Source organism: Diaphorina citri, unplaced genomic scaffold (genome assembly GCF_000475195.1).
Source record: "Diaphorina citri unplaced genomic scaffold, Diaci psyllid genome assembly version 1.1 scaffold98, whole genome shotgun sequence".
Taxonomy (NCBI): Eukaryota; Metazoa; Arthropoda; class Insecta; order Hemiptera; family Psyllidae; genus Diaphorina; species Diaphorina citri.
The window spans coordinates 246,085-268,768 of record NW_007377535.1 but is presented as its reverse complement, the minus strand read 5'-3'; the positions used below and the strand labels follow the sequence as shown (position 1 = coordinate 268,768).

At 38.5% G+C, this 22,684-nt stretch overlaps 6 protein-coding genes and 1 long non-coding RNA gene across 7 annotated transcripts; 2 read left to right on the top strand and 5 right to left on the bottom strand.

Annotated features, from left to right (window-relative positions):
• The first annotated feature begins 172 nt into the window (after nt 1-172).
• On the top strand, nt 173-2,633 carry LOC113473970 (carboxypeptidase B-like). Its single transcript, XM_026833527.1, has 4 exons — nt 173-311; nt 1,019-1,167; nt 1,581-1,883; nt 2,583-2,633. The coding sequence occupies exons 1-4, from the start codon at nt 173-175 to the stop codon at nt 2,631-2,633; spliced, it is 642 nt and encodes a 213-aa protein (XP_026689328.1).
• Nucleotides 2,634-2,888: 255 nt separating this feature from the next.
• Nucleotides 2,889-4,115, top strand: LOC113473969 (carboxypeptidase B-like). Its single transcript, XM_026833526.1, has 3 exons — nt 2,889-2,909; nt 3,050-3,352; nt 3,996-4,115. The coding sequence occupies exons 1-3, from the start codon at nt 2,889-2,891 to the stop codon at nt 4,113-4,115; spliced, it is 444 nt and encodes a 147-aa protein (XP_026689327.1).
• Nucleotides 4,116-4,296: 181 nt separating this feature from the next.
• On the bottom strand, nt 4,297-5,088 carry LOC108254560 (carboxypeptidase B-like). Its single transcript, XM_017449603.2, has 2 exons — nt 4,962-5,088; nt 4,297-4,524 (listed from the first exon to the last, which is right to left on the bottom strand). The coding sequence occupies exons 1-2, from the start codon at nt 4,963-4,965 to the stop codon at nt 4,331-4,333; spliced, it is 198 nt and encodes a 65-aa protein (XP_017305092.1). The 5' UTR covers nt 4,966-5,088; the 3' UTR covers nt 4,297-4,330.
• A 3,824-nt stretch (nt 5,089-8,912) lies between these two features.
• Nucleotides 8,913-10,469, bottom strand: LOC113473980. The gene is made up of 4 exons (XR_003395732.1): nt 10,431-10,469; nt 9,995-10,179; nt 9,307-9,502; nt 8,913-8,932 (listed from the first exon to the last, which is right to left on the bottom strand). It is a non-coding gene; the product is annotated as an uncharacterized LOC113473980 (long non-coding RNA).
• Nucleotides 10,467-12,578, bottom strand: LOC103524427 (laccase-2-like). Its single transcript, XM_026833525.1, has 4 exons — nt 12,367-12,578; nt 11,729-11,952; nt 11,038-11,224; nt 10,467-10,546 (listed from the first exon to the last, which is right to left on the bottom strand). The coding sequence occupies exons 1-4, from the start codon at nt 12,533-12,535 to the stop codon at nt 10,467-10,469; spliced, it is 660 nt and encodes a 219-aa protein (XP_026689326.1). The 5' UTR covers nt 12,536-12,578.
• Nucleotides 12,579-12,630: 52 nt separating this feature from the next.
• Nucleotides 12,631-13,278, bottom strand: LOC113473968 (laccase-1-like). Its single transcript, XM_026833524.1, has 2 exons — nt 13,129-13,278; nt 12,631-12,783 (listed from the first exon to the last, which is right to left on the bottom strand). Exons 1-2 carry the CDS (start codon nt 13,276-13,278, stop codon nt 12,631-12,633), a joined length of 303 nt encoding a protein of 100 aa, XP_026689325.1.
• An 828-nt stretch (nt 13,279-14,106) lies between these two features.
• On the bottom strand, nt 14,107-22,019 carry LOC103524425 (mucin-5AC-like). The gene is made up of 9 exons (XM_026833523.1): nt 21,832-22,019; nt 21,054-21,686; nt 20,291-20,905; nt 19,260-19,837; nt 18,889-19,189; nt 18,625-18,714; nt 16,517-16,717; nt 15,590-15,806; nt 14,107-14,224 (listed from the first exon to the last, which is right to left on the bottom strand). Exons 1-9 carry the CDS (start codon nt 21,953-21,955, stop codon nt 14,107-14,109), a joined length of 2,877 nt encoding a protein of 958 aa, XP_026689324.1. The 5' UTR covers nt 21,956-22,019.
• Nucleotides 22,020-22,684: the final 665 nt, after the last annotated feature.

Below are 22,684 nucleotides of genomic sequence, written 5' to 3'. Positions count from 1 at the left end.
AGAGAAAAACTAGATCCTGGAATAGTACTAAAAAATACAACAAATGACCATGATAAATTCGGGATCACTAAACTAAGTGAAAACAAGATTGATGAAAATGTTAACACCACTCGGTTAAATCATGTAGAAAAAGTTCATCAGCATGTGAGTGGAAACTCAATGGATGCTGAACATGATTCCGGAATTCGGGATCACTAAACTAAGTGAAAACAAGATTGATGAAAATGTTAACACCACTCGGTTAAATCATGTAGAAAAAGTTCATCAGCAAGTGAGTGGAAACTCAATGGATGCTGAACATGATTCCGAAAGTAACCGGACAATAAGCAATACAACGATATCCAATAAAGATGGTCCCGCAACAATCACAAGAAAAAATAAACAAGGAAACAAAGGAAAAAGGAAATTTGGTGTTAAAAATAATGGTCTTGATACAATTCTCATATTCTAATGGAGAACGCAACAAATATCGAAAGATTAAATAATTCCAGTACGGAAATGGGCAATAAAAGCAGGAACAACATATCCTTTGAGAACAGAGAAAAACTAGATCCTGGAATAGTACTAAAAAATAAAACAAATGACCATGATAAATTCGGGATCACTAAACTAAGTGAAAACAAGATTGATGAAAATGTTAACACCACTCGGTTAAATCATGTAGAAAAAATTCATCAGCATGTGAGGGGAAACTCAATGGATGCTGAACATGATTCCGGAAGTAACCAGACAATAAGCAATACAACGATATCTACCAAAGATGGTCCCGCAACAAACACGAGAAAAAATAAACAAGGAAACAAAGGGAGGAGAAAATTTGGCGGTAAAAATAATGGTCTTGATACAATCCTCATATTTAAAAATCTAAATGAAATAAATGACCTGTATGATAGAACCTTCAGTGATCCTGAATTCACATCATCGAACTTGGGTTCTGTTGAGCTCATGAAACTCAATAGGTCTACCGTGTCAGATCGTGCATTAGTACCAGAAAACAGAATGGCAACTGTTATTACAGGAGACAAGAACTATTTTCGGAATCAAATGACTGAAAGTGAAACACCCCGCAGTAGTGGCACTTTTATCCTAAGAGACGCAGAGGAGAGAATATTAGAAGAACATAACATCTCTAATTCATCAAATGGAAGTATTCAGAACCAAATCAGGGTAACAGAAAAGGGAGAAGACATTTTGAAGATAGACATTTCAACTGAAGACATGTACTCATCTGCTACGGAAAATTATCAAACTATGCAAAAGAAAAATGTCGAATCGACAAATATAACGACACCGAAAAGGAATTTGAAAACAAATCCATATGTTAATGTAAAAAGGAGTAAACAATCTAAAAGTCACACCGAACCATTTTTTGTCGGTGTGGTGAACAAAACAAAGGAATCAGTTCTATCGAGGAACCTCAGGTAGATTTTAATTAATGGACCCTCATTAGTTCCATCACATCACAGCATCATTATCGTCACTATACTTTTTATTCTCGCATAATTATAGGTATATAGGTACTCGTGCTGAAGAAATAAGTAGACAATTCAGAACGAACTAACGAGGTTTCTAATTTCCAGATCAATTCCTACCTGAAACATATCGCCCGTATCTACGGACATAAGGTGAACGTTTCCACTATAGGAGAGACCATCGAAGGCAGACCCATCCAGGCGGTGAAGATATCCCATGGTGGCGTAGGCAACCCTATTATAGTCCTGGATGGCGGTATTCATGCCCGGGAATGGATTGCTCCCGCGACGGTGCTTTACGTGTTGCAGCAACTTGTGGAGAATCCAGAGAATTTTCCAATGTTCCGGAAAGTTGACTGGATCTTGATTCCGATGTTGAATCCCGATGGCTATGTGTATTCCATGACCAAGGTAGGTAAAGAGTTATTGCTTACCGTTTACCTATATATTTATAGTTATGTATTTGTTTTATTGTCTTCCACCCGACTCGAGTTTCGCCTATTTTGTAGGCGTAGAGATCAGGGAAGTGGGGTGTCTTAAACAAGTATCCATAAACATATAAACGGTAAGCAATAATGTTAATACATAGGATGTCTAATATAAACCTAACCAATAATGGGTGAAGAGTTGTCTAACGATATACTCTCAGCGCGGTTAAGTTAAACAAATTTCCGACCACGAAAGTTATGATGACGTAATCAAACTAAACTCGAAATTTCCTAGATACTCGTATGTGTCCATTGTGGTAACATGCATAGAGATGTCATTAAAAATCGTACCTCTCCAAGTGTATAACCGCACACTTACTGGATAAACTCAGTTAGCCAGCTGTACCTATTTGGTCTCGGATGGTCACCCAACCAATTACACTGATTCTAATGTTACATAGCCAAATAGCCATAGATTGGGATCGAAGTATATGAAGTAAGAAAATATACTATGTAATTCTGAGACATCCTAGGTAAACTAAGGGGGTCCTACATTTTTCAAAAATGACTAGGACTGTGATACGTAGGATAAGGTACTTAGTTTACATAAAGTCCTTAGTGTACTAATAAAATAGGATTATTATCACAATAAAATCAACATATTTACAATGGTCAATTTCAGGATCGAATGTGGAGAAAAAACCGGGCCAGGCCAAGAAAATCGGAAGATTAGTAGGTAATCGCTTTGCTCAAGACTCCCCCTCTAACCGCTCCCTTTCCCTTTTCAGCTGATTCCGTTGTTCACAGAGGAACTTTTGAACCGTTCAAAAACTATCGCCTTAAATAGCGACCAAAGAGTGAAATTGAATTTTTTGCTACAAATTAGTGGGTGTGTGCCAGAAAACCAGAAATACCTACAAGTCACAGACCAAGTTTTTTTATGAATGCCTGGTATTTATTTGAGTATGCAATGCGCAACAAATAATTCATGAACTTCGAGATATTTGATGTCTCCACTTCCTACAATAAATGTACCTACCCATCTTACTAGGTTTAGGCATAACTGAACCCGTTATTTGGGTCTTTTCCTTACGAAAAGGGATATAAGTAGACAATTCAGAACGAACTAACGAGGTTTCTAATTTCCAGATCAATTCCTATCTGAAACATATCGCCCGTATCTACGGACATAAGGTGAACGTCTCCACTATAGGAGAGACAATCGAAGGCAGACCCATCCAGGCGGTGAAGATATCCCATGGCGGCGTAGGCAACCCTATTATAGTCCTGGATGGCGGTATTCATGCCCGGGAATGGATTGCTCCCGCGACGGTGCTTTATGTGCTGCAACAGCTTGTGGAGAATCCGGAAAATTTTCCAATGTTTCGGAAGGTTGACTGGATCCTGATTCCGATGTTGAATCCCGATGGCTATGTGTATTCCATGACCAAGGTAGGTAAAGAGTTATTGCTTAGGCTTACCGTTTATATGTTTATAGTTATGTATTTGTTTTATTGTCTTCCACCCGACTCGAGTTTCGCCTATTTTGTAGGCGTAGAGATCAGGGAAGTGGGGTGTCTTAGTATCCATAAACATATGTATAAACGGTAAGCGATAATGTTAATACATAGGATGTCTAATATAAACCTAACGATATACTCTCCAGCGCGGTTAAGTTAAACCAAATTTCCGACCACGAAAGTTATGGTGACGTAATCAAACTAAAGTCGGAATTTCCTAGATATGTGTCCATTGTGGTAACATGCATAGAGATGTCATTAAAAATCGTACCTCACCAAGTGTATAACCGCACACTTACTGGATAAACTCAGTTAGTCAGCTGTACCTACTTGGTCTCGGATGGTCACCCAACCAATTACACTGATTCCAATGTTACATAGCCAAATAGCCATAGATTGGGATCGAAGTATATGAAGTAAGAAAATTTATACTATGTAATTCTGAGACATCCTAGGTAAACTAAGGGGGTCCTACATTTTTCAAAAATGACTAGGACTGTGATGGGTAGGATAAGGTACTTAGTTTCCATAAAGTCCTTAGTGTACTAATAAAATATGATTTTGGTCAATTTCAGGATCGAATGTGGAGAAAAAACCGGGCCAGGCCAAGAAAATCGGAGGTTAATCAATGCTATGGAGTTGACTTGAACCGAAACTTTGGTGTATTCCGGGGACGAAGGCATATTAGTAAGTAACAAAAACAAAGGAAAACGCTTAACTTTTGGATATTACCCGATATGTACGAACCTCAGTGGTGTAATGGTTAGCACGGTGGGCTTTAAATCTGGAGGTTGGTGGTTGAAACGGATAGTGATGAGATCTCAAATATTGCTTTTTTTTTATCGTTTAAGTATATTATTTTTTTTCGAAAGAGAAGAGATTAATCGAAAGAGGATCTGTTTTGTAAATTTTATACGACAAATTCCCTTTCGATAAATCTCGCAAACACTTTGACTCCCTCAAACATATCGTGGACAACTTTACGGATCTGATCATTGGGGAGATCAAAGCCTTGTGCTCCCCCTCTTGGTAGTTCCACCGTGTAGCAATACTTCACTCCCACGTAGCCCTTCACCCAATCATCGCTCCCTCCAGAGTTGACACCTGAAAGAAAAGGCCCAAAAGTTTAGTCAAAACGTGGAGAAAATCACCGAAAAGAAGGAGAAGGAGGAGGAGTAGGGAGAAGGATAAGGAGAAGAGGGGGGAGGGGGAGGAAAGAAGGGAGGAGAAGAAGAAGGGGGAGGAGGAAGAAGAGGTATGTATGTTTAGTGGATGTGCCCGAAATACAGAGGTATTTTTCCATAAAAAGTAAAAATGTATGTAAGCCTGGTATTATCTAGGTATGCAATGTGCAAGACATAATAGGGAATTTTGACATCTCCACTACATTGTGACCTTTATCTAGAATATCTAGATTTATAGAAAGTTTTTTTGTCAAATATTAAGTCTATTATGCTTCCTAGGCAAAGGCAGAAGAATAATGTAGGTATGTATTTTATGAAGGATTAAAGAGAGAAAGAAAGTGATGGGAAGAATATTACCCATTATATCAGCTGTGGATCCTATCTTGTATCGAGTTCCTGTGATATTGAATATGGCACCCCGAACAGCCGTGGCTAATCCGTCCTGAAATAGGTAGGTATTTATTTTTCAGCATTCAGCAAATCATCGAAAGCGTAGACCAGCTTAGACTTAATTATTTATACTAGGTACTCAGGTAAGAAATTATATAGGTGTACCAAACAATTTTTGCTTCCTGTAAACATATACAATTAAAAAAAAAAGTAAAAAAAAATCAAAGTAGGGTAAGTGTACCATTTATTCGCCCACCTAAAAAACGTACCATTTATTGGCCCACCTGCACACATTTATTTTTCTAATTTTTGTTTTTATGACTACGATTTTTGAATAGCACTGGTTCGATAGCAGTCTTTAAGCCCTTTCTTTTCATGAAATTGGATCTTGAAAAATTTCGTCCAGTTCAGACTTATGTGGCGTATGGTATAGGTGGACCAATAAATGGTACGTTTTTTAGGTGGGCGAATAAATGGTACACTTACCCTACTTTGATTTTTTTTTACTTTTTTTTTTAATTGTATATGTTTACAGGAAGCAAAAATTGTTTGGTACACCTATATAATTTCTTACCTGAGTACCTAGTATAAATAATTAAGTCTAAGCTGGTCTACGCTTTCGATGATTTGCTGAATGCTGAAAAATAAATACCTACCTATTTCAGGACGGATTAGCCACGGCTGTTCGGGGTGCCATATTCAATATCACAGGAACTCGATACAAGATAGGATCCACAGCTGATATAATGGGTAATATTCTTCCCATCACTTTCTTTCTCTCTTTAATCCTTCATAAAATACATACCTACATTATGTTTCTGCCTTTGCCTAGGAAGCAAAGAGTTAATATTTTTGACAAAAACTTTCTATAAAATCTAGATAAAGGTCATAATGTAGTGGAGATGTCAAAATTCCCTATTATGTTTTGCACATTGCATACCTAGATAATACCAGGCTTACATACATTTTTACTTTTTATGGAAAAATACCTCTGTATTTCGGGCACATCCACTAAACATACATACCTCTTCTTCTTCTCCTCCCTTCTTTCCTCCCCCTCCCCCATCTTCTCCTTATCCTTCTCCCTACTCCTCCTCCTTTTCCTTCTTTTCGGTGAAATAATAATAATAATAATAATAATAATAATAATAATAATAATATACCTAAACGATAACTTTTCACTGGAGACGTGTAAAGATACTGTCAATCTGTGATATCCTCAAAAATTACCTACTGATTATTATAATAATAAATAGGGCATGTTCTTCTTTAGGTAAGATTTTGATTAATGTACAAACATTTAGATAAATTAAGTGACGGCACGACTGTTTTGAATATTTTTAGAACGAGGAATTCAGTTTAAATTTTTCCTGAATTTGAGGTACCTACCTTTTAAAGACACTTTTTTATTTTTAAGTTTTTCAAGAAACTATAAGACAATTTGTGAACTTAGCATTGGATTTTCCCCAACATGTTAAATAGAAATCGACCATTCATATTTTATTTTTTGTTTTTACCCAAATGCATTATCTTAAATTATTCAGTATGCAATATGATGTCAAATAAAATTGACGAATAGCATTTGGACCTTCTCTGAGACACACAAAGGTTATTATGTAAAGTAGTTTACCAGTCTGAATAGGTTAGTCGTTCAGGAAGTCACCACAGCGTGGGAAACCACGAGGCGTAGGTACCATGAGCTCCTGTTGGAATAGGCACTGGGGAGGGAGAGAAGAGATGACACTGATTGATTTTAACTTCGCTATAGTGGTTACATTCGACTTTCAAGGGTCTGTAAGTCTGTATGGTAGTATGCCAATCCTGTGAATCCCCTTATCTCTTATCGGATAATAGAAAAGAGACGATACTTTCCATTTACAAAGGTATTGAGTTAACAATGTCAACCTATAGGGAAGTAACCCGTTAAAATATTTGTAATCTAAATACCTTTTTTTTTAAATGACAAGCAAGAGAGTTAGAACTAGAACGTTATTACTGAACCAACCATACCCCTAAATTTCATACTCTAACTGTTCTTTAATTTTATAACGGAACTATCAAGTCTAGTCTAGATCTAGAATCCAAACAAATTACCCACTTACCAACATGTCGCGGATACGTGTCAGGCTGGAAAACTTCAGGTAGTTTGTAGTTGTAAAAACCTGGCGCCAGCAGGATTCGAACGTCCGGTTTCTTGGACAGGAGCACCGGTTTGACGAAGTCCTTGTTGTTCAAATGAGAGATGCATACGTTGCTGGTGTTGTCCGGATTGCAATCAGCATTGGGACGATTGAAAACCTGAACACGAGAACATATAGTTACCTATACTTACTTACTTTCCGTTTCCGGAATCACCTTTAAATCTTGAACTTCCAGAAGTTTGCAACCTTGTATGGTAGTATGCCAATCCTGTGAATCCCCTTATCCCTTATCGGATAATAGAAAAGAGACGATACTTTCCATTTACAAAGGTATTGGGTCTACAATGTCAACATATAGGGAAGTAACCCGTTAAAATATTTGCAATCTAAATACTTTTTTTAAAAATGACAAGCAAGAGAGTTAGAACTAGAACGTTATTACTGAACCAACCATACCCTTAAATTTCATACTCTACCTGTTCTATAATTTTATAACGGAACTATCAAGTCTAGTCTAGAATCCAAACAAATTACTCACTTACCAAAATGTCGCGGATACGTGTCAGGCTGGAAAACTTCAGGTAGTTTGTAGTTATAAAAACCTGGCGCCAGCAGGATTCGAACGTCCGGTTTCTTGGCCAGGAGAACAGGTTTGACGAAGTCCTTGTTGTTCAAATGAGAGATGCATACGTTGCTGGTGTTGTCCGGATTGCAATCAGCATTGGGACGATTGAAAACCTGAGCACGAGAACCTATACTTACTTACTTTCCGTTTCCGGAACCACCTTTAAATGTTGAACTTCCAGAAGTTTGCAACCTACCACCTTTAAATGTTGAACTTCCAGAAGTTTGCAACCTACCACCTTTAAATCTTGAACTTCCAGAAGTTTGCAACCTACCACCTTTAAATCTTGAGCTTCCAGAAGTTTGCAACCTAATGATTCGATATTAGTAGGTAATCGCTTTGCTCAAGACTCCCCCTCTAACCGCTCCCTTTCCCTTTTCAGCTGATTCCGTTGTTCACAGAGGAACTTTGAACCGTTCTAAAACTATTGCCTTAAATAGCGACCAAAGAGTGAATTTGATTTTTTGATCTACAAATTAGTGGGTGTAGGTACCAGAAAACCAGAAATACCTACAAGTCACAGACCAAGTTTTTATGAATGCCTGGTATTTATTTGATGTGCAACAAATAGTTCATGACCTTCGAGATATTTGATGTCTTTACTTCCTACAATAAAAATGTACCTACCCATCTTACTAGGTTTAGGCATAACTGAACCCGTTATTTGGGTCTTTTCCTTAGGAAAACAAATTTATAATTTTAGGATTTTTAGCAATGTCGCGAAATACTTAATCTGGAAATCAACTTTATTTTCATTACCACAACGTTTTTTTTCAAGTACTTATGTAAACCATGTAGGTACAGTTAACTCCAGAGAACAAATGGATACCAAACCGATCCGTCCGATAAAAATGCAAGAATTCACTCGAGTTTGAAGAGAATAAATCAATTTAATTCAATTACTTACTCCAATGCAATAATCTATTATCCCAAACAACCATTAGTTTGACCAAAACATCAAATTTATAATTTTAGGATTTTTAGCAATGTCGCGAAATACTTAATCTGGAAATCAACTTTATTTTCATTACCACAACGTTTTTTTCAAGTACTTATGTAAACCATGTAGGTACAGTTAACTCCAGAGAACAAATGGATACCAAACCGATCCGTCCGATAAAAATGCAAGAATTCACTCGAGTTTGAAGAGAAAGCTCCTGTTGGAATAGGCACTGGGGAGGGAGAGAAGAGATGACACTGATTGATTTTAACTTCGCTATAGTGGTTACATTCGACTTTCGAGGGTTTGTAAGTCTGTATGGTAGTATGCCAATCCTGTGAATCCCCTTATCCCTTATCGGATAATAGAAAAGAGACGATACTTTCCATTTACAAAGGTATTGAGTTATCAATGTCAACCTATAGGGAAGTAACCCGTTAAAATATTTGCAATCTAAATACCTTTTTTTATGACAAGCAAGAGAGTTAGAACTAGAAGGTTATTACTGAACCAACCATACCCCTAAATTTCATACTCTAACTGTTCTTTAATTTTATAACGGAACTATCAAGTCTAGTCTAGAATCCAAACAAATTACTCACTTACCAAAATGTCGCGGATACGTGTCAGGCTGAAAAACTTCAGGTAGTTTGTAATTATAAAATCCTGGCGCCAGCAGGATTCGAACGTCCGGTTTCTTGGCCAGGAGAACAGGTTTGACGAAGTCCTTGTTGTTCAAATGAGAGATGCATACGTTGCTGGTGTTGTCCGGATTGCAATCAGCATTGGGACGATTGAAAATCTGAACACGAGAACATATAATATATAGTTACCTATACTTACTTACTTTCCGTTTCCGGAACCACCTTTAAATCTTGAACTTCCAGAAGTTTGCAACCTAATGATTCGATATTAGTAGGTAATCGCTTTGCTCAAGACTCCCCCTCTAACCGCTCCCTTTTCAGCTGATTCCATTGTTCACAGAGGAACTTTGAACCGTTTAAAAACTATCGCCGACCAAAGAGTGAATTTAAATTTTTTGATCTACAAATTAGTGGGTGTACCAGAAAACCAGAAATATCTAAAAGTCACAGACCAAGTTTTTATGAATGCCTGGTATTTATTTGAGTATGCAATGTGCAACAAATAATTCATGAACCTCGAGATATTTGATGTCTCCACTTCCTACAATAAATAATGTAGGTACCTACCCATCTTACTAGGTTTAGGCATAACTGAACCCTTTATTTGGGTGTTTTCCTTAGGAAAGGGGATTGTTAGAGTAAGAACTTACCCTGTTCACTGGGTATCCTTTATAGCCAGGATTACTACTAGGAGGTTTCTGGAACAGGGAGCCGTCATATTTGAGAACTCCCAACTGGAATGGTTTATTGTCTTCACATGGACCCAGTCCTTTGATGTGAATCCAGTAACTGGAAACTGCCTTGGATGTTTCAATGACGAAATCATACCTTTCACCTGAAAAAAAAGGGGGAAAATGAGAGGCCAATTCTAAGTCTTTTCACAAACACAAAGAACCTTTCTGGTGTTAAGTGGCAGGGTTCTCCTGGGGTATTCTCTACAACCTAACCCTTAGAGCTCCATTATTATAGGTCAAATTCTCAAATTATATTGAAAATAAAATTCCATACCTCGACTGGGATTGAACCCACGCCCTCCTGTTTACCAGATGAGCGTCTTGACCACTACACCACAGAGGCAATACCTACCTGGTCCAGCTGCAAACGCATCCACGGTGATGGGTTCTATGGACCCAGTCCTTTGATGTGAATCCAATAACTGGAAACTGCCTTGGATGTTTCAATGACGAAATCATACCTTTCACCTGGAAAAAAAGGGGGTAAATGAGAGGCCAATTCTAAAGTCTGTTCACAAACACAAAGAACCTTTCTGGTTTTAAGTGGCAGGGTTCTCCTGGGGTATTCTCTACAACCTAACCCTTAGAGCTCCATTATTATAGATCAAATTCTTAAATTAATGAGGATAAAATTCCATACCTCGGCTGGGATTGAACCCACGCCCTCTTGTCTACCAGGTGAGCGTCTTGACCACTACACCACCGAGGCAATACCTACCTGGTCCAGCTGCAAACGCATCCACGGTGATGGGTTCCCAAACACAAAGAACCTTTCTGGTTTTAAGTGGCAGGGTTCTCCTGGGGTATTCTCTACAACCTAACCCTTAGAGCTCCATTATTATAGGTCAAATTCTTAAATTAATGAGGATAAAATTTCATGCCTCGGCTGGGATTGAACCCACGCCCTCTTGTTTACCAGGTGAGCGTCTGGACCACTACACCACCGAGGCAATACCTACCTGGTCCAGCTGCAAACGCATCCACGGTGATGGGTTCTACCGAACTTTTGTCCATGGATATGAGAGTCAACTGGTGGCCCTCCACACTCACTTGAAATGGACACACACCACACGTGCCGCCAATAAATCGGAATCTGTATCGGCTGCGAGGTTTCACGACGAATTCCGCCAGGGGCGCTTGGAAACCCTGAAATAAAAGTGTGTCTGGCTAGGGGACGTTAAACAGAGAGTAGACAAGCGCCTGTGGCCTTGGGACTATAAACAGGAAGGATAGCTAACCCTAACCAGCCTAGCTAGCGGGCTAGAGGTTTCACGACGAATTCCGCCAGGGGCGCTTGGAAACCCTGAAATAAAAGTGTGTCTGGCTAGGGGACGTTAAACAGAGAGTAGACTAGCACCTGGCCTTGGGACTATAAACAGGAAGGATAGCTAACCCTAACCAGCCTAGCTAGCGGGCTGTTCTTCAAAGGGTTCTCTCTGCTTCTAAAGACCAAGTGCAAGTACTCACAATGGTTGACTGCGGTTCAGGACGAGCCAATTAAACATGGCTAGAGATCATCACAACGGTGTATGGCCGATACAAAAAGATATCTTTTCTTTGTTCTGCCATTACCATTCGGCGAAAGGTAAAGCCGATAAAACAACAACAAAGAATTAGGTGGCAGTGGTGCCATGCTTTAAAAAATCTTACCGGATAACTTCCTTTTCCATTGATAAGGAAAGTGTCCGGGAGCTGTCCCACGTCATGCAACCGAAGTCCTGGCCATCTCTCATCGGACGTTGTGTTGTGATACCAATCGGTCACTAGAACCACGTGACTTGGATTATCGTACTCATAATAACGACTGTTCGGATCAGAAGTCCGCGGCTGTCGAATGATTAGGTTCCCTATGATGCCGTCCATCTTTTGAAATCCTGGAAAAAGTAAAAAAAAAAGGTTTGATAGAGGGAACTGTAACTGCTAAGGTCTTATCGTACCGAAATCGAAGAGAAAAGAAAGACAGGATAGGAGAAAGCCAGTCGTTACGAGAGCGAACGCTATCCTTCTAGTATAAAATCCGCCCCGGGCAGGAATCTAAAAGGTTTGATAGAGGGAACTGTAACTGCTAAGGTCTTATCGTACCGAAATCGAAGAGAAAAGAAAGACAGGATAGGAGAAAGCCAGCCGTTACGAGAGCGAACGCTATCCGTCTAGTATAAAATCCGCCCCGGGCGGGAATCCATCCCGCGAACTAGCGCTTACGAGGCAGACGCGCTACCAACCAAGCTAACTATCAGGCTGGCAGTCAAAATCAAAAATAGTAACTGTGAAAGAACTAAGGGGCTTACCATCATGGGAATGCCAGAAATACGTGCCAGCTGCATCGGCCAGAAACTTGTATCGGAATACATTGCCCTCTAGTATCGGACATTGGGTTACCATGGGAACACCATCCATATGAGGGGTCAGCCGCTGCGTAAGACCATGCCAATGTATGGTAGTGGATCTGCCAGGCATCTTGTTGTGCAGGTCGACTACAATGGTGTCACCCTTGCAGACCTGAGATTAAAACAATGAGTTCTTGTCTAATCAATTTAAATAGGTACCAAGAACTAAGTGCCCTCTAGTATCGGACATTGGGTTACCATGGGAACACCATCCATATGAGGGGTCAGCCGCTGCGTAAGACCATGCCAATGTATGGTTGTGGATCTGCCAGGCATCTTGTTGTGCAGGTCGACTACAATGGTGTCACCCTTGCAGACCTGAGATTACAACAATGAGTTCTTGTCTAATCAATTTAAATAGATACCAAGAACTGGATTTTTTCACAAAATTATTTTTGTAGAAATAATACAATAGTTTATGACATTATGACTCATCTATTGGACTCAGAATTTATCTGAAACGTTCAGACCAAAATCGGACCCGCTCAACTCTGGGACCCCAAATTTTAACTTGCGACGGACTTTGATGCAACTTGAACATGTACCAAATTTCATCAAAATCGGACTAGGCAATCGCGAGTTATAGCTGAACAAACATCCAAACCGAATGCAAAACTGTCGAGTTAAAACGTAGAACTTAATTTCGTTCGGTCAATTATTTACCTGGATGGAGGGTCCCGCCATTCGCCGGTTGACTACCAAGATGGATCTCTCATAGCCATCACCCATCACACATTGAGGAGCGTTAGGTGTGGTACAAACTCCTTTGGAGGTACAGTTTCCACAAGCCCTGGACATAAGAATATCGTTCATGTTAGTTGATTTTACTTGATATTTCAATAACTTACAAGTTTTTTCACAAAATTATTTTTGTAGAAATAATACAATAGTTTATGACATTATGACTCATCTATTGGACTCAGAATTTATCTGAAAAGTTCAGACCAAAATCGGACCCGCTCAACTCTGGGACCCCAAATTAACTTGCGACGGACTTTAATGCAACTTGAACCTGTACCAATTTTCATCAAAATCGGACCAGGCAATCGCGAGTTAAAGCTGAACAAACATCCGAACCAAATGCAAAACTGTCGAGTTAAAACGTAGAACTTCATTTCGTTCGGTCAATTATTTACCTGGATGGAGGGTCCCGCCATTCGCCGGTTGACTACCAAGATGGATCTCTCATAGCCATCACCCATCACACATTGAGGAGCGTTAGGTGTAGTACATAAAATTACCTACTGATGATTATAATAATAAATAGGGCATGTTCTTCTTTAGGTAAGATTTTGATTAATGTACAAACATTTAGATAAATATTAAGTGACGTCACGACTGTTTTGAATATTTTTAGAACGAGGAATTCAGTTTCAATTTTTGCTGTATTTGAGGTACCTTTTAAAGACACTTTTTTAAAGTTTTTCAAGAAACTATAAGACAATTTGTGAACTTAGCATTGGATTTTCCCCAAAATGTTAAATAGAAATCGACCATTCATATTTTATTTTTTATTTTTTACCCAAATGCATTATCTTACATTATTCAGTATGATGTCAAATAAAATCGATGAATAGCATTTGGACCTTCCCTGAGACACACAAAGGTTATTATGTAAAGTAGTTTACCAGTCCGAATAGGTTATCCCGCCATTCGCCGGTTGACTACCAAGATGGATCTCTCATAGCCATCACCCATCACACATTGAGGAGCGTTAGGTGTGGTACAAACTCCTTTGGAGGTACAGTTTCCACAAGCCCTGGACATAAGAATATCATTCATGTTAGTTGATTTTACTTGATATTTCAATAACTTACGAGTAAGTCAGCTCCCATGGCGTAGTGATCACTGCGCTCGCGTTACACGCGGGAAACCCGGGTTCGATTCCCGGCGGGGTCTCATACCTGTCTGGTGATGGTACAGGAAGTGACAGTGGAAGAACCAGAACCCTGTGGACAGTAGATTCGAGATGAGCTGTATTTTATCATGCTACTTTTTTTCCACCAAAGAGATTCCTCTTTGGACGTAATCAGAAATACACGAAGAAGAATAAAAAAAACATGACAATAAATGTGTCTAAAACAGTATTTTACATCACGATGACAAAAACATCCAAAAATTGCCTCAATCAGTTTTATACTTGGTTAAAAACTTTGAAAAGCCTTATCTCACAAGTAGTGAGTCACCACCAAGGAGATTCCTCTTTGGACGTAATCAGAAATACATGAAGAAGAATAAAAAAATATGACAATAAATGTGTCTAAGTATTTTACATCACGATAACAAAAAAATCCAAAAATTGCCTCAATCAGTTTTATACTTGGTTAAAAACTTTGAAAAGCCTTATCTCACAAGTTGTACAACTCATAACCCTGAGCGACATAAACCTAAAAATGCCAATTCGACGTTCTACTGGATATACTGAGGGGTTTTATCCCAAAACGACCTATAACCTATAATAGTTATTATGGCGTACCAAGTCGTTTTGCGTCAAACCCCTCTCTCACAAATTTAACTCATAACCCTGAGCGACATAAACCTAAAAATGCCAAAGTCATGATCGTACAATTCGACGTTCTACTGGATATACTGAGGGGTTTTTATCCAAAAACGACTTGTAACCTATAATAGTTATTATGGCGTACCAAGTTGTTTTGTGTCAAACCCCTCTCTCACAAATATTACCTGGATTATCGGAGAAGATCCTCACAACAAAATACCCTCCTGATGGCAAAGGCACCGTATCCTTCATAGGAGGATAGGGGCGTACATGCAGGCCCGAATTCAGCTCCTGGTTTATTGATTCCGTGACTGGCTGTTGCGGGGCCCACTCAGCCTCGTGAGGAAAATGAGTAGCTATGACATATAAATGCCAGATAAAAGATATAAAGGTAGGCCCTGATGGACCAGTTGGACTCTCCCGCTGTACCTAGATGTAAGGAAGTCAGGAGAAAAAAATAAATAAAATAATAATAATAAAAATAAATCCAAGAGAGATTTTTTTTTAACCCCAAACCTTGAAAATCAGACTTTAAACTTGGGACGAAGTGAAACAAACATAGGTATGTATAAACGATACTACCCACACCTTCAGAGTTGCTGCCGCAGACTTAAAGGAACTTACTTATTCAGTGTGCTGTATGCTTCCAGCGTGAACTTCCAGTAGCAAGTCTTGGGGCTGTTGACTTCACAAGAGCGTGTGCACAGATTGGTAGACACAAAATTAGGCTGATCATATCTCCCATTATCAACATCGTCCGGTTGTAGGAAATGAGAATAGAACGAAGAAGAGGGAAATGGAGAATAGCGCAGGAAATCGTCGAACCGAGGAAAACTCATCTCTGCCAAATTATTAGGAAGGATAGTTAGCTTGGAGTCTTGGATGGTAGCGCATCTTCCTTCTAATCACTAAGTATCGGATTCAAAACCCACTGGCTTCTCAGAACGACTGGCTTTCTCCTATATTGGTCCTCGATTCTTCTATGATTTCGGTTATAGTTCAATCCTCGTCGAACCCGCGGTCCCGGGCTGAGTAAACTACCTGAGTCCTGTAAGCTGAAATTGGGGATTTAGGTACTATAATAAAAATATTTAGAGATGTGTCCACTGTCCACACATACTCGACGTTCGTCGATCGACGAGGTGAATCTATGTTGTCGAGGCAGTGTGGACGGATCGTCGAACCCGCGGTCCCGGGCTGAGTAAACTACCTGAGTCCTGTAAGCTGAAATTGGGGATTTAGGTACTATAATAAAAATATTTACAGATATGTCCACTGTCCACACATACTCAACGTTCGTCGATCGACGAGGTGAATCTATGCTGTCGAGGCAGTGTGGACGGTTCGTTCGGAGAAAAAATCATGTCGTTCGTAATGGGAATACTATTTAAATTACATTGCCTACAGGGCATTAGTTCAATCCATCAAACGATCAAACCTCTTCAAGAATGGTAATGATTGGACTTCACAGAGACCATTTTTACTTACTATTACTAATTTTACAATAATTATTACAAGAAGCTCTTCCACCTGGCTAAATCCTCAACTTACCAGTATCAGCAATGACTAACTCAACAAGTTTATTCTTCGGCAGAGGAATCAGATCGAGACAGTTACATAGCTCGTGGGCTGTATTGGTGATGCATTCATCAGGGCAGAACTCATGGGGAGGGATATCCTTATATTGACTCAGTAGAGGGGAGGAGGGCATTACGTTGCTGATGTTGTTAATAGTAGCCGCCACGGGAGCTCCTGTTCTACATAGACAAATGAGCTCATTAATAAAATAGTAATTACAGCACACAAGATCAACTACATAGACAAATGAGCTCATTAATAAAATAGTAATTACAGCACACAAGATCAACTACATAGACAAATGAGCTCATTAATAAAATAGTAATTACAGCACACAAGATCAACTACATAGACAAATGAGCTCATTAATAAAATAGTAATTACAGCACACAAGATCAACTACATAGACAAATGAGCTCATTAATAAAATAGTAATTACAGCACACAAGATCAACAAGGAAAAAACTAATAACAAATTTATAATTTTAGGATTTTTAGCAATGTCGCGAAATACTTAATCTGGAAATCAACTTTATTTTCATTACCACAACGTTTTTTTCAAGTACTTATGTAAACCATGTAGGTACAGTTAACTCCAGAGAACAAATGGATACCAAACCGATCCGTCCGATAAAAATGCAAGAATTCACTCGAGTTTGAAGAGAATAAATCAATTTAATTCAATTACTTACTCCAATGCAATAATCTATTATCCCAAACAACCATTAGTTTGACCAAAACATATTTGGCACTTACATATTTGGTACCTACTTACATGTTGACTCTGGGTTTTCCTTAGCAGGTTACAGCATTTTCTTCTTGACAACTATCTGGACCAATGGTCAACGTAATTGATGGAGTTGGGCTACTCGTGTGTTTGGCACTTACATATTTGGTACCTACTTACATGTTGACTCTGGGTTTTCCTTAGCAGGTTACAGCATTTTCTTCTTGACAACTATCTGAACCAATGGTCAACGTAATTGATGGAGTTGGGCTACTCGTGTGCTTGAGGTTCATTATCTCTCCTCTACTTGAGACCAATCGGTACACTTCCAAATTGACACCATACACCTATTACACCCTGACGTAACTTATACAGGGTGTTTCCAAGGGACCGAAAAATTGAATTTGGCAACTATTTTCGGGAAAAGGGTTACTCACTAAACTGTAGTTACATAGCTATTTGATGTAGCTTCCAAGCTACAAGTTACGAATTGGGTGACTTCATATAATTGTAACGAAAACTAAATAAGCGTAAGCAGTACCTACCTATTTGGGTACAAGTTGTATGCGCTAGTGAACCATCCCTTTCAGACATGAACTATTAGCAAAACGCATTTTAAAGCAGATTGAAAAGATTTTCACACCATTTTAAAAAGATTTTTAGACCAGAGAAACTTGTAGCTATTCGGGCAAACAATGCATTCTCACCAGAACCAAAGTTATAATTTTCACGTCACCGAATCGTCATACTATGGTTTCATGACGCCCGTTGATAATCGATTTAATTTTCACCTGCATAACATAAGCCAGGCAAATTGGAAAATTCTCTAGCGGTGTCAAAGACACAATACATCGTGACTTTCTATTTCATGTACAATTTGAATCCGTGAAAATTTCCCCAGCAGTTATTTAAAAAGATGATTTTTTCCTCATTCTAGAGAGATAACGATGGAATTTCAAATAATATATTATAGAGTTCGAAGCCCATGTGTTATATTTTTTGTTGATTTTCATTATAAACCTCACATCCTCATACATTTCGTTTGCATACTCCTTGTATCGGAAACACTTTCGATTACAAACTTTCTGGATTAATTTCTTTTTTAGTTTCATTTGCCACCTGTTTTTCCTGGAGTCCAATAGAATTTTCGTTAATAGATAGGTTCATAATCGTGTTTACAAGTTTTCATCCATGTGCCATAGTTCAATTTTGTCTATTTGTATATCATGTAACTCTGTCCAGAATAATGGTTGAGTCCAATAGAATTTTCGTTAATAGATAGGTTCATAATCGTGTTTACAAGTTTTCATCCATGTGCCATAGTTCAATTTTGTCTATTTATATATCATGTAACTCTGTCCAGAATAATAATCTTTCTTCTTTCTTCGAGCGAGAAGCATTCTCTTTCTCCTCTTGTCGATAATTATTGGTGCATCTTTGTTGCCTGTAAAATGAGGACCGAGTGGATATTACTCAAATGGTTCATCAAAGCATCTCTTAGTCTAATTTTGAGACCTATCCACTATAACTTTTTGACATACGTGGTCCATATTAAAAAAGAGAAAAAATATTATAATTACGAATAGTTTGACTTTACTTCTTTGCTAATTGAACTGACCTTTCTGATCCTCTACACAAATGTTGTGGTCTACTGAGACCCGATTTTTCTTAACCCGATCGTTTAACTCCGTCATATCTTGATAAAGTTGATAGATTTTGTCTCCCAATTGATTCAGATTTTGTCCGTCACCGTCAGCCGATCGCTTTTCAGGCCGAATGTGAAGAACTTCATGTAACGAGTAATCTATAGGCATTTCCTTGTAATTTGGAATCAGACTTGAGTCTTTTGAATAGTGAGAGTCTGTTCTTAATTTCTGGGTTTCGGATATACCTTTCACTGCTTTCTCATCTTGTCCATTCTAAAGATCAAAGGAAAGCTATTAGACAAGATAGAACGTATGTTACATTGTCATCAGAGATTTATAAAACACAGGTTGTTGTACGCCGAGTTGTTGTAGGACAGGTTGTTGTACGCCGAGTTGTTATATATTTAATTGTAGTACGGCTTGTTGTAGGACAGATTGTTGTAGTGCGAGTTGTTGTACGCCGAGTTGTTGTAGGACAGGTTGTTGTACGCCGAGTTGTTATATATTTAGTTGTTGTAGGACAGGTTGTTGTAGTGCGAGTTGTTATACATTTAGTTGTTGTACGCGGAGTTGTTGTAGGACAGGTTGTTGTAGTGCGAGTTGTTATACATTTAGTTATTGTACGCGGAGTTGTTGTAGGACAGGTTGTAGAGGATTCAGTTGATGTTGTGGTTGGACAAGGTGTAGTTGGATGACTTGTGATGCATTTTGTTGTTGTTGGACGACTTGTGATGCATTTAGTTGTTGTAGGATAGGTTGTTGTACGCCAAGTTGTTGTAGGATAGGTTGTTGTAGTGCGAGTTGTTATACATATAGTTGTTGTAGGAAAGGTTGTTGTAGTACGACTTGTTGTAGGACATGTTGTTGTAGTACGGCTTGTTGTAGGACAGATTGTTGTAGTGCGAGTTGTTATACATTTAGTTATTGTACGCGGAGTTGTTGTAGGACAGGTTGTAGAGGATTCAGTTGATGTTGTGGTTGGACAAGGTGTAGTTGGATGACTTGTGATGCATTTTGTTGTTGTTGGACGACTTGTGATGCATTTAGTTGTTGTAGGATAGGTTGTTGTACGCCAAGTTGTTGTAGGATAGGTTGTTGTAGTGCGAGTTGTTATACATATAGTTGTTGTAGGAAAGGTTGTTGTAGTACGACTTGTTGTAGGACATGTTGTTGTAGTACGGCTTGTTGTAGGACAGATTGTTGTAGTGCGAGTTGTTATACATTTAGTTGTTGTAGGACAGGTTGTTGTACGCCGAGTTGTTAAACATTTAGTTGTTTTAGGGCAGGTTATTGTAGTGCGGCTTGTAGTACTTTTGGTTGTTCTAAGGCAGGTTGTTGTAGTACGGCTTGTAGTACATTTAGTTGTTGTAGGACTTGTTGTAGGACAGGTTGTTGTACGCCGAGTTGTTAAACATTTAGTTGTTTTAGGGCAGGTTATTGTAGTGCGGCTTGTAGTACTTTTTGTTGTTCTAAGGCAGGTTGTTGTAGTACGGCTTGTAGTACATTTAGTTGTTGTGGGAGAAGTTATTGAAGGACACGATGTGGTACACGGAGAGGATTTCACTGGTAAGGGGCAAGGTCCACAAGGTGTACACCTGACAGTTGAATCACAATTCAACAACGGTGTTGGTTGATAAATAGGGTTCAAAAACGCTGCATTGGACCCAGCGCCTGTGTATTTTGAAGTAGAGCAAGATATCGGAGTTTTCTCAACAGTAGAGGCGCGAATGGAAAACTTTCTCAATGGATTTAGGATTTTACTGGAAGGACAATTTGCGGGTTTCATTGATGAAAGACACTTTGTTGTGATCACTGTCTTGGGAGCTGAAGAGGTAATTTGTTGAGTAGAAGAGCTTTTTGTTTTTGGAACCTTGGTGGTTATACAACTCGTTGTGCTTTGATGAGAACTAGAGGTTATACAAAAAGTTGTAGTTTTTGGGACAGTACTGGTCTTGCAGGTAGTTGTAGTTTCAGGAGGAGCAGTACTTGGTTTTGGAGACTTTTCACAGACTGTCGAATACTGATTAGGATTTCCTTTTGTCGATGAATATTCTGAGGGTTTTAATGGTTTGCTTGATGTATGACTGGTTTTGGAACAAGTTTTGATGAGTTGTAGTTTCAGGAGGAGCAGTACTTGGTTTTGGAGACTTTTCACAGACTGTCGAATACTGATTAGGATTTCCTTTTGTCGATGAACATTCTGAGGGTTTTAATGGTTTGCTTGATGTATGACTGGTTTTGGAACAAGTTTTGATAGTAATAGAGCTTTTAGACGACGAATCCTTCTTTTTGTGTTTATGTTTCTTTACTTCAGATTCCTTTTCATCGGGACCACTGTTGGTGTTTTTGCCAGAAAACCTAATTTCGAAAGTTGGAGAAAATAACTTCTTTACCAGATTGCTATCTTTCGATGAATAATCGTAACTCAGAGTATTCGATCTGAAGAATTTATCAAGATGAGATCCGTCTTCTTTAGCATTCATAGATAAATCTTTAGGGTTCCCTTGATAGAGGTACAAAAATATTTTCTTTGATTGTCCGTCCTGTATAGGTTGTTCAATATCCTTTTGCAATAATATCGGCAAAATATTTAAAGGAAGGGTTTGCCGTTTGACTTTTTTTGAAAACCCAGTCATTGTATTACCATTCAATCTTGCATCTCTCAATGAAGACTGAGTGATACAAGTTGTGGTTTTAGTGTCTTTAATGTTTGTATGTGAAGGATCAAATAGTGGGGCCGAAGTAGTAGAATGAGAGTTATTAGTTGAATGTGTTGAAGGATTACTAAAGTTGTGTAATGTGGAGTTTTCAGCATTACGTGTTGCTGTAGAGTGAAGTCGTGTTGTACTTTTGGTTGTAGTCAACTTGACATGCTCATCACTACAGGTAGTCATAGTAGCAGTTATTAGTTGAATGTGTTGAAGGATTACTAAAGTTGTGTAATGTGGAGTTTTCAGCATTACGTGTTGCTGTAGAGTGAAGTCGTGTAGTACTTTTGGTTGTAGTCAACTTGACATGCTCATCACTACAGGTAGTCATAGTAGCTGAGATGGTTGGCTTAGACGATAGAGGTTTGGTAGCTTCGGTTATACATGTGGTTGTTGCACTTTCCGTCGAGACTTGGCAAATCGAAGTAACAATAACAATGAATTGATCCTAATCCGCGGTAGAAAAGCAAAGATATTTACAGTTTAACTCAGGATTGACTTTGATCCCGCTGGTATGCCCTAAATTAAACCTACTCCTGAATCACTAAGCACTTACCTATCTACTCAAGTCGTATTTTATTATGTGACTCTTTTAGACTCAACCAAGGGGATATGAATTTTTAACTTCAACACCCTGATTGCCAAAGCATATTCCATGGTAACTGAAAAAGATGGGGAAAATGAGTTTGTCAAATCATTGGTTTCTGTAAGTGAGATTTTTTTTATATACAACAACTGAATGATCTTTCTTTTATTTTATTTTAATAAATTATAAAGTATGTTTAAATTAATACTATAAATTTCAAAACTTTATTAATACAAATAATGAGAAATAAAGTAGAAGATCCTTGTGAAGCACAGATATCAATAACAGAAGTCTTTAAAATCAACAAGTTTAGTAGGTACACGAGAATGTGCACTGAATTAAAACAAACTGCTCAACTCTTTGGTTTCCACTCCGTGGGATTTTACACCCTTTATGAATATTTATTGAAGCGTCCTGCCTGATTATTGCAAGTATTAATACATAATTTAATAACCAAGTATTAATAAATCAATA

Excerpts from the sequence above, each read along its gene's own strand:
- LOC113473968 (XM_026833524.1), bottom strand. The coding sequence starts at position 13,278 with ATGAACGATATTCTTATGTCCAGGGCTTGTGGAAACTGTACCTCCAAA. Across the intron at positions 12,784-13,128 it reads TGGCGGGACCCTCCATCCAG|GTCTGCAAGGGTGACACCAT; the intron begins GTAAATAATTGA and ends TTGTAATCTCAG.
- LOC113473970 (XM_026833527.1), top strand. The coding sequence starts at position 173 with ATGATTCCGGAATTCGGGATCACTAAACTAAGTGAAAACAAGATTGAT. Across the intron at positions 312-1,018 it reads TGCTGAACATGATTCCGAAA|GAGACAAGAACTATTTTCGG; the intron begins GTAACCGGACAA and ends CTGTTATTACAG. Across the intron at positions 1,168-1,580 it reads GTATTCAGAACCAAATCAGG|ATCAATTCCTACCTGAAACA; the intron begins GTAACAGAAAAG and ends TCTAATTTCCAG.
- LOC103524427 (XM_026833525.1), bottom strand. The coding sequence starts at position 12,535 with ATGCCTGGCAGATCCACTACCATACATTGGCATGGTCTTACGCAGCGG. Across the intron at positions 11,225-11,728 it reads ATGGAAAAGGAAGTTATCCG|GGTTTCCAAGCGCCCCTGGC; the intron begins GTAAGATTTTTT and ends CTTTTATTTCAG. Across the intron at positions 10,547-11,037 it reads TGCGTTTGCAGCTGGACCAG|GTGAAAGGTATGATTTCGTC; the intron begins GTAGGTATTGCC and ends CTTTTTTTCCAG.
- LOC103524425 (XM_026833523.1), bottom strand. The coding sequence starts at position 21,955 with ATGACTACCTGTAGTGATGAGCATGTCAAGTTGACTACAACCAAAAGT. Across the intron at positions 21,687-21,831 it reads CTTTAGTAATCCTTCAACAC|ATTCAACTAATAACTCTCAT; the intron begins ATTCAACTAATA and ends ATCCTTCAACAC. Across the intron at positions 14,225-15,589 it reads GCATACAGCACACTGAATAA|GGCTTGTGGAAACTGTACCT; the intron begins GTAAGTTCCTTT and ends TCTTATGTCCAG.
- LOC113473969 (XM_026833526.1), top strand. The coding sequence starts at position 2,889 with ATGAACTTCGAGATATTTGAT. Across the intron at positions 2,910-3,049 it reads TGAACTTCGAGATATTTGAT|ATCAATTCCTATCTGAAACA; the intron begins GTCTCCACTTCC and ends TCTAATTTCCAG. Across the intron at positions 3,353-3,995 it reads ATGTGTATTCCATGACCAAG|GATCGAATGTGGAGAAAAAA; the intron begins GTAGGTAAAGAG and ends GGTCAATTTCAG.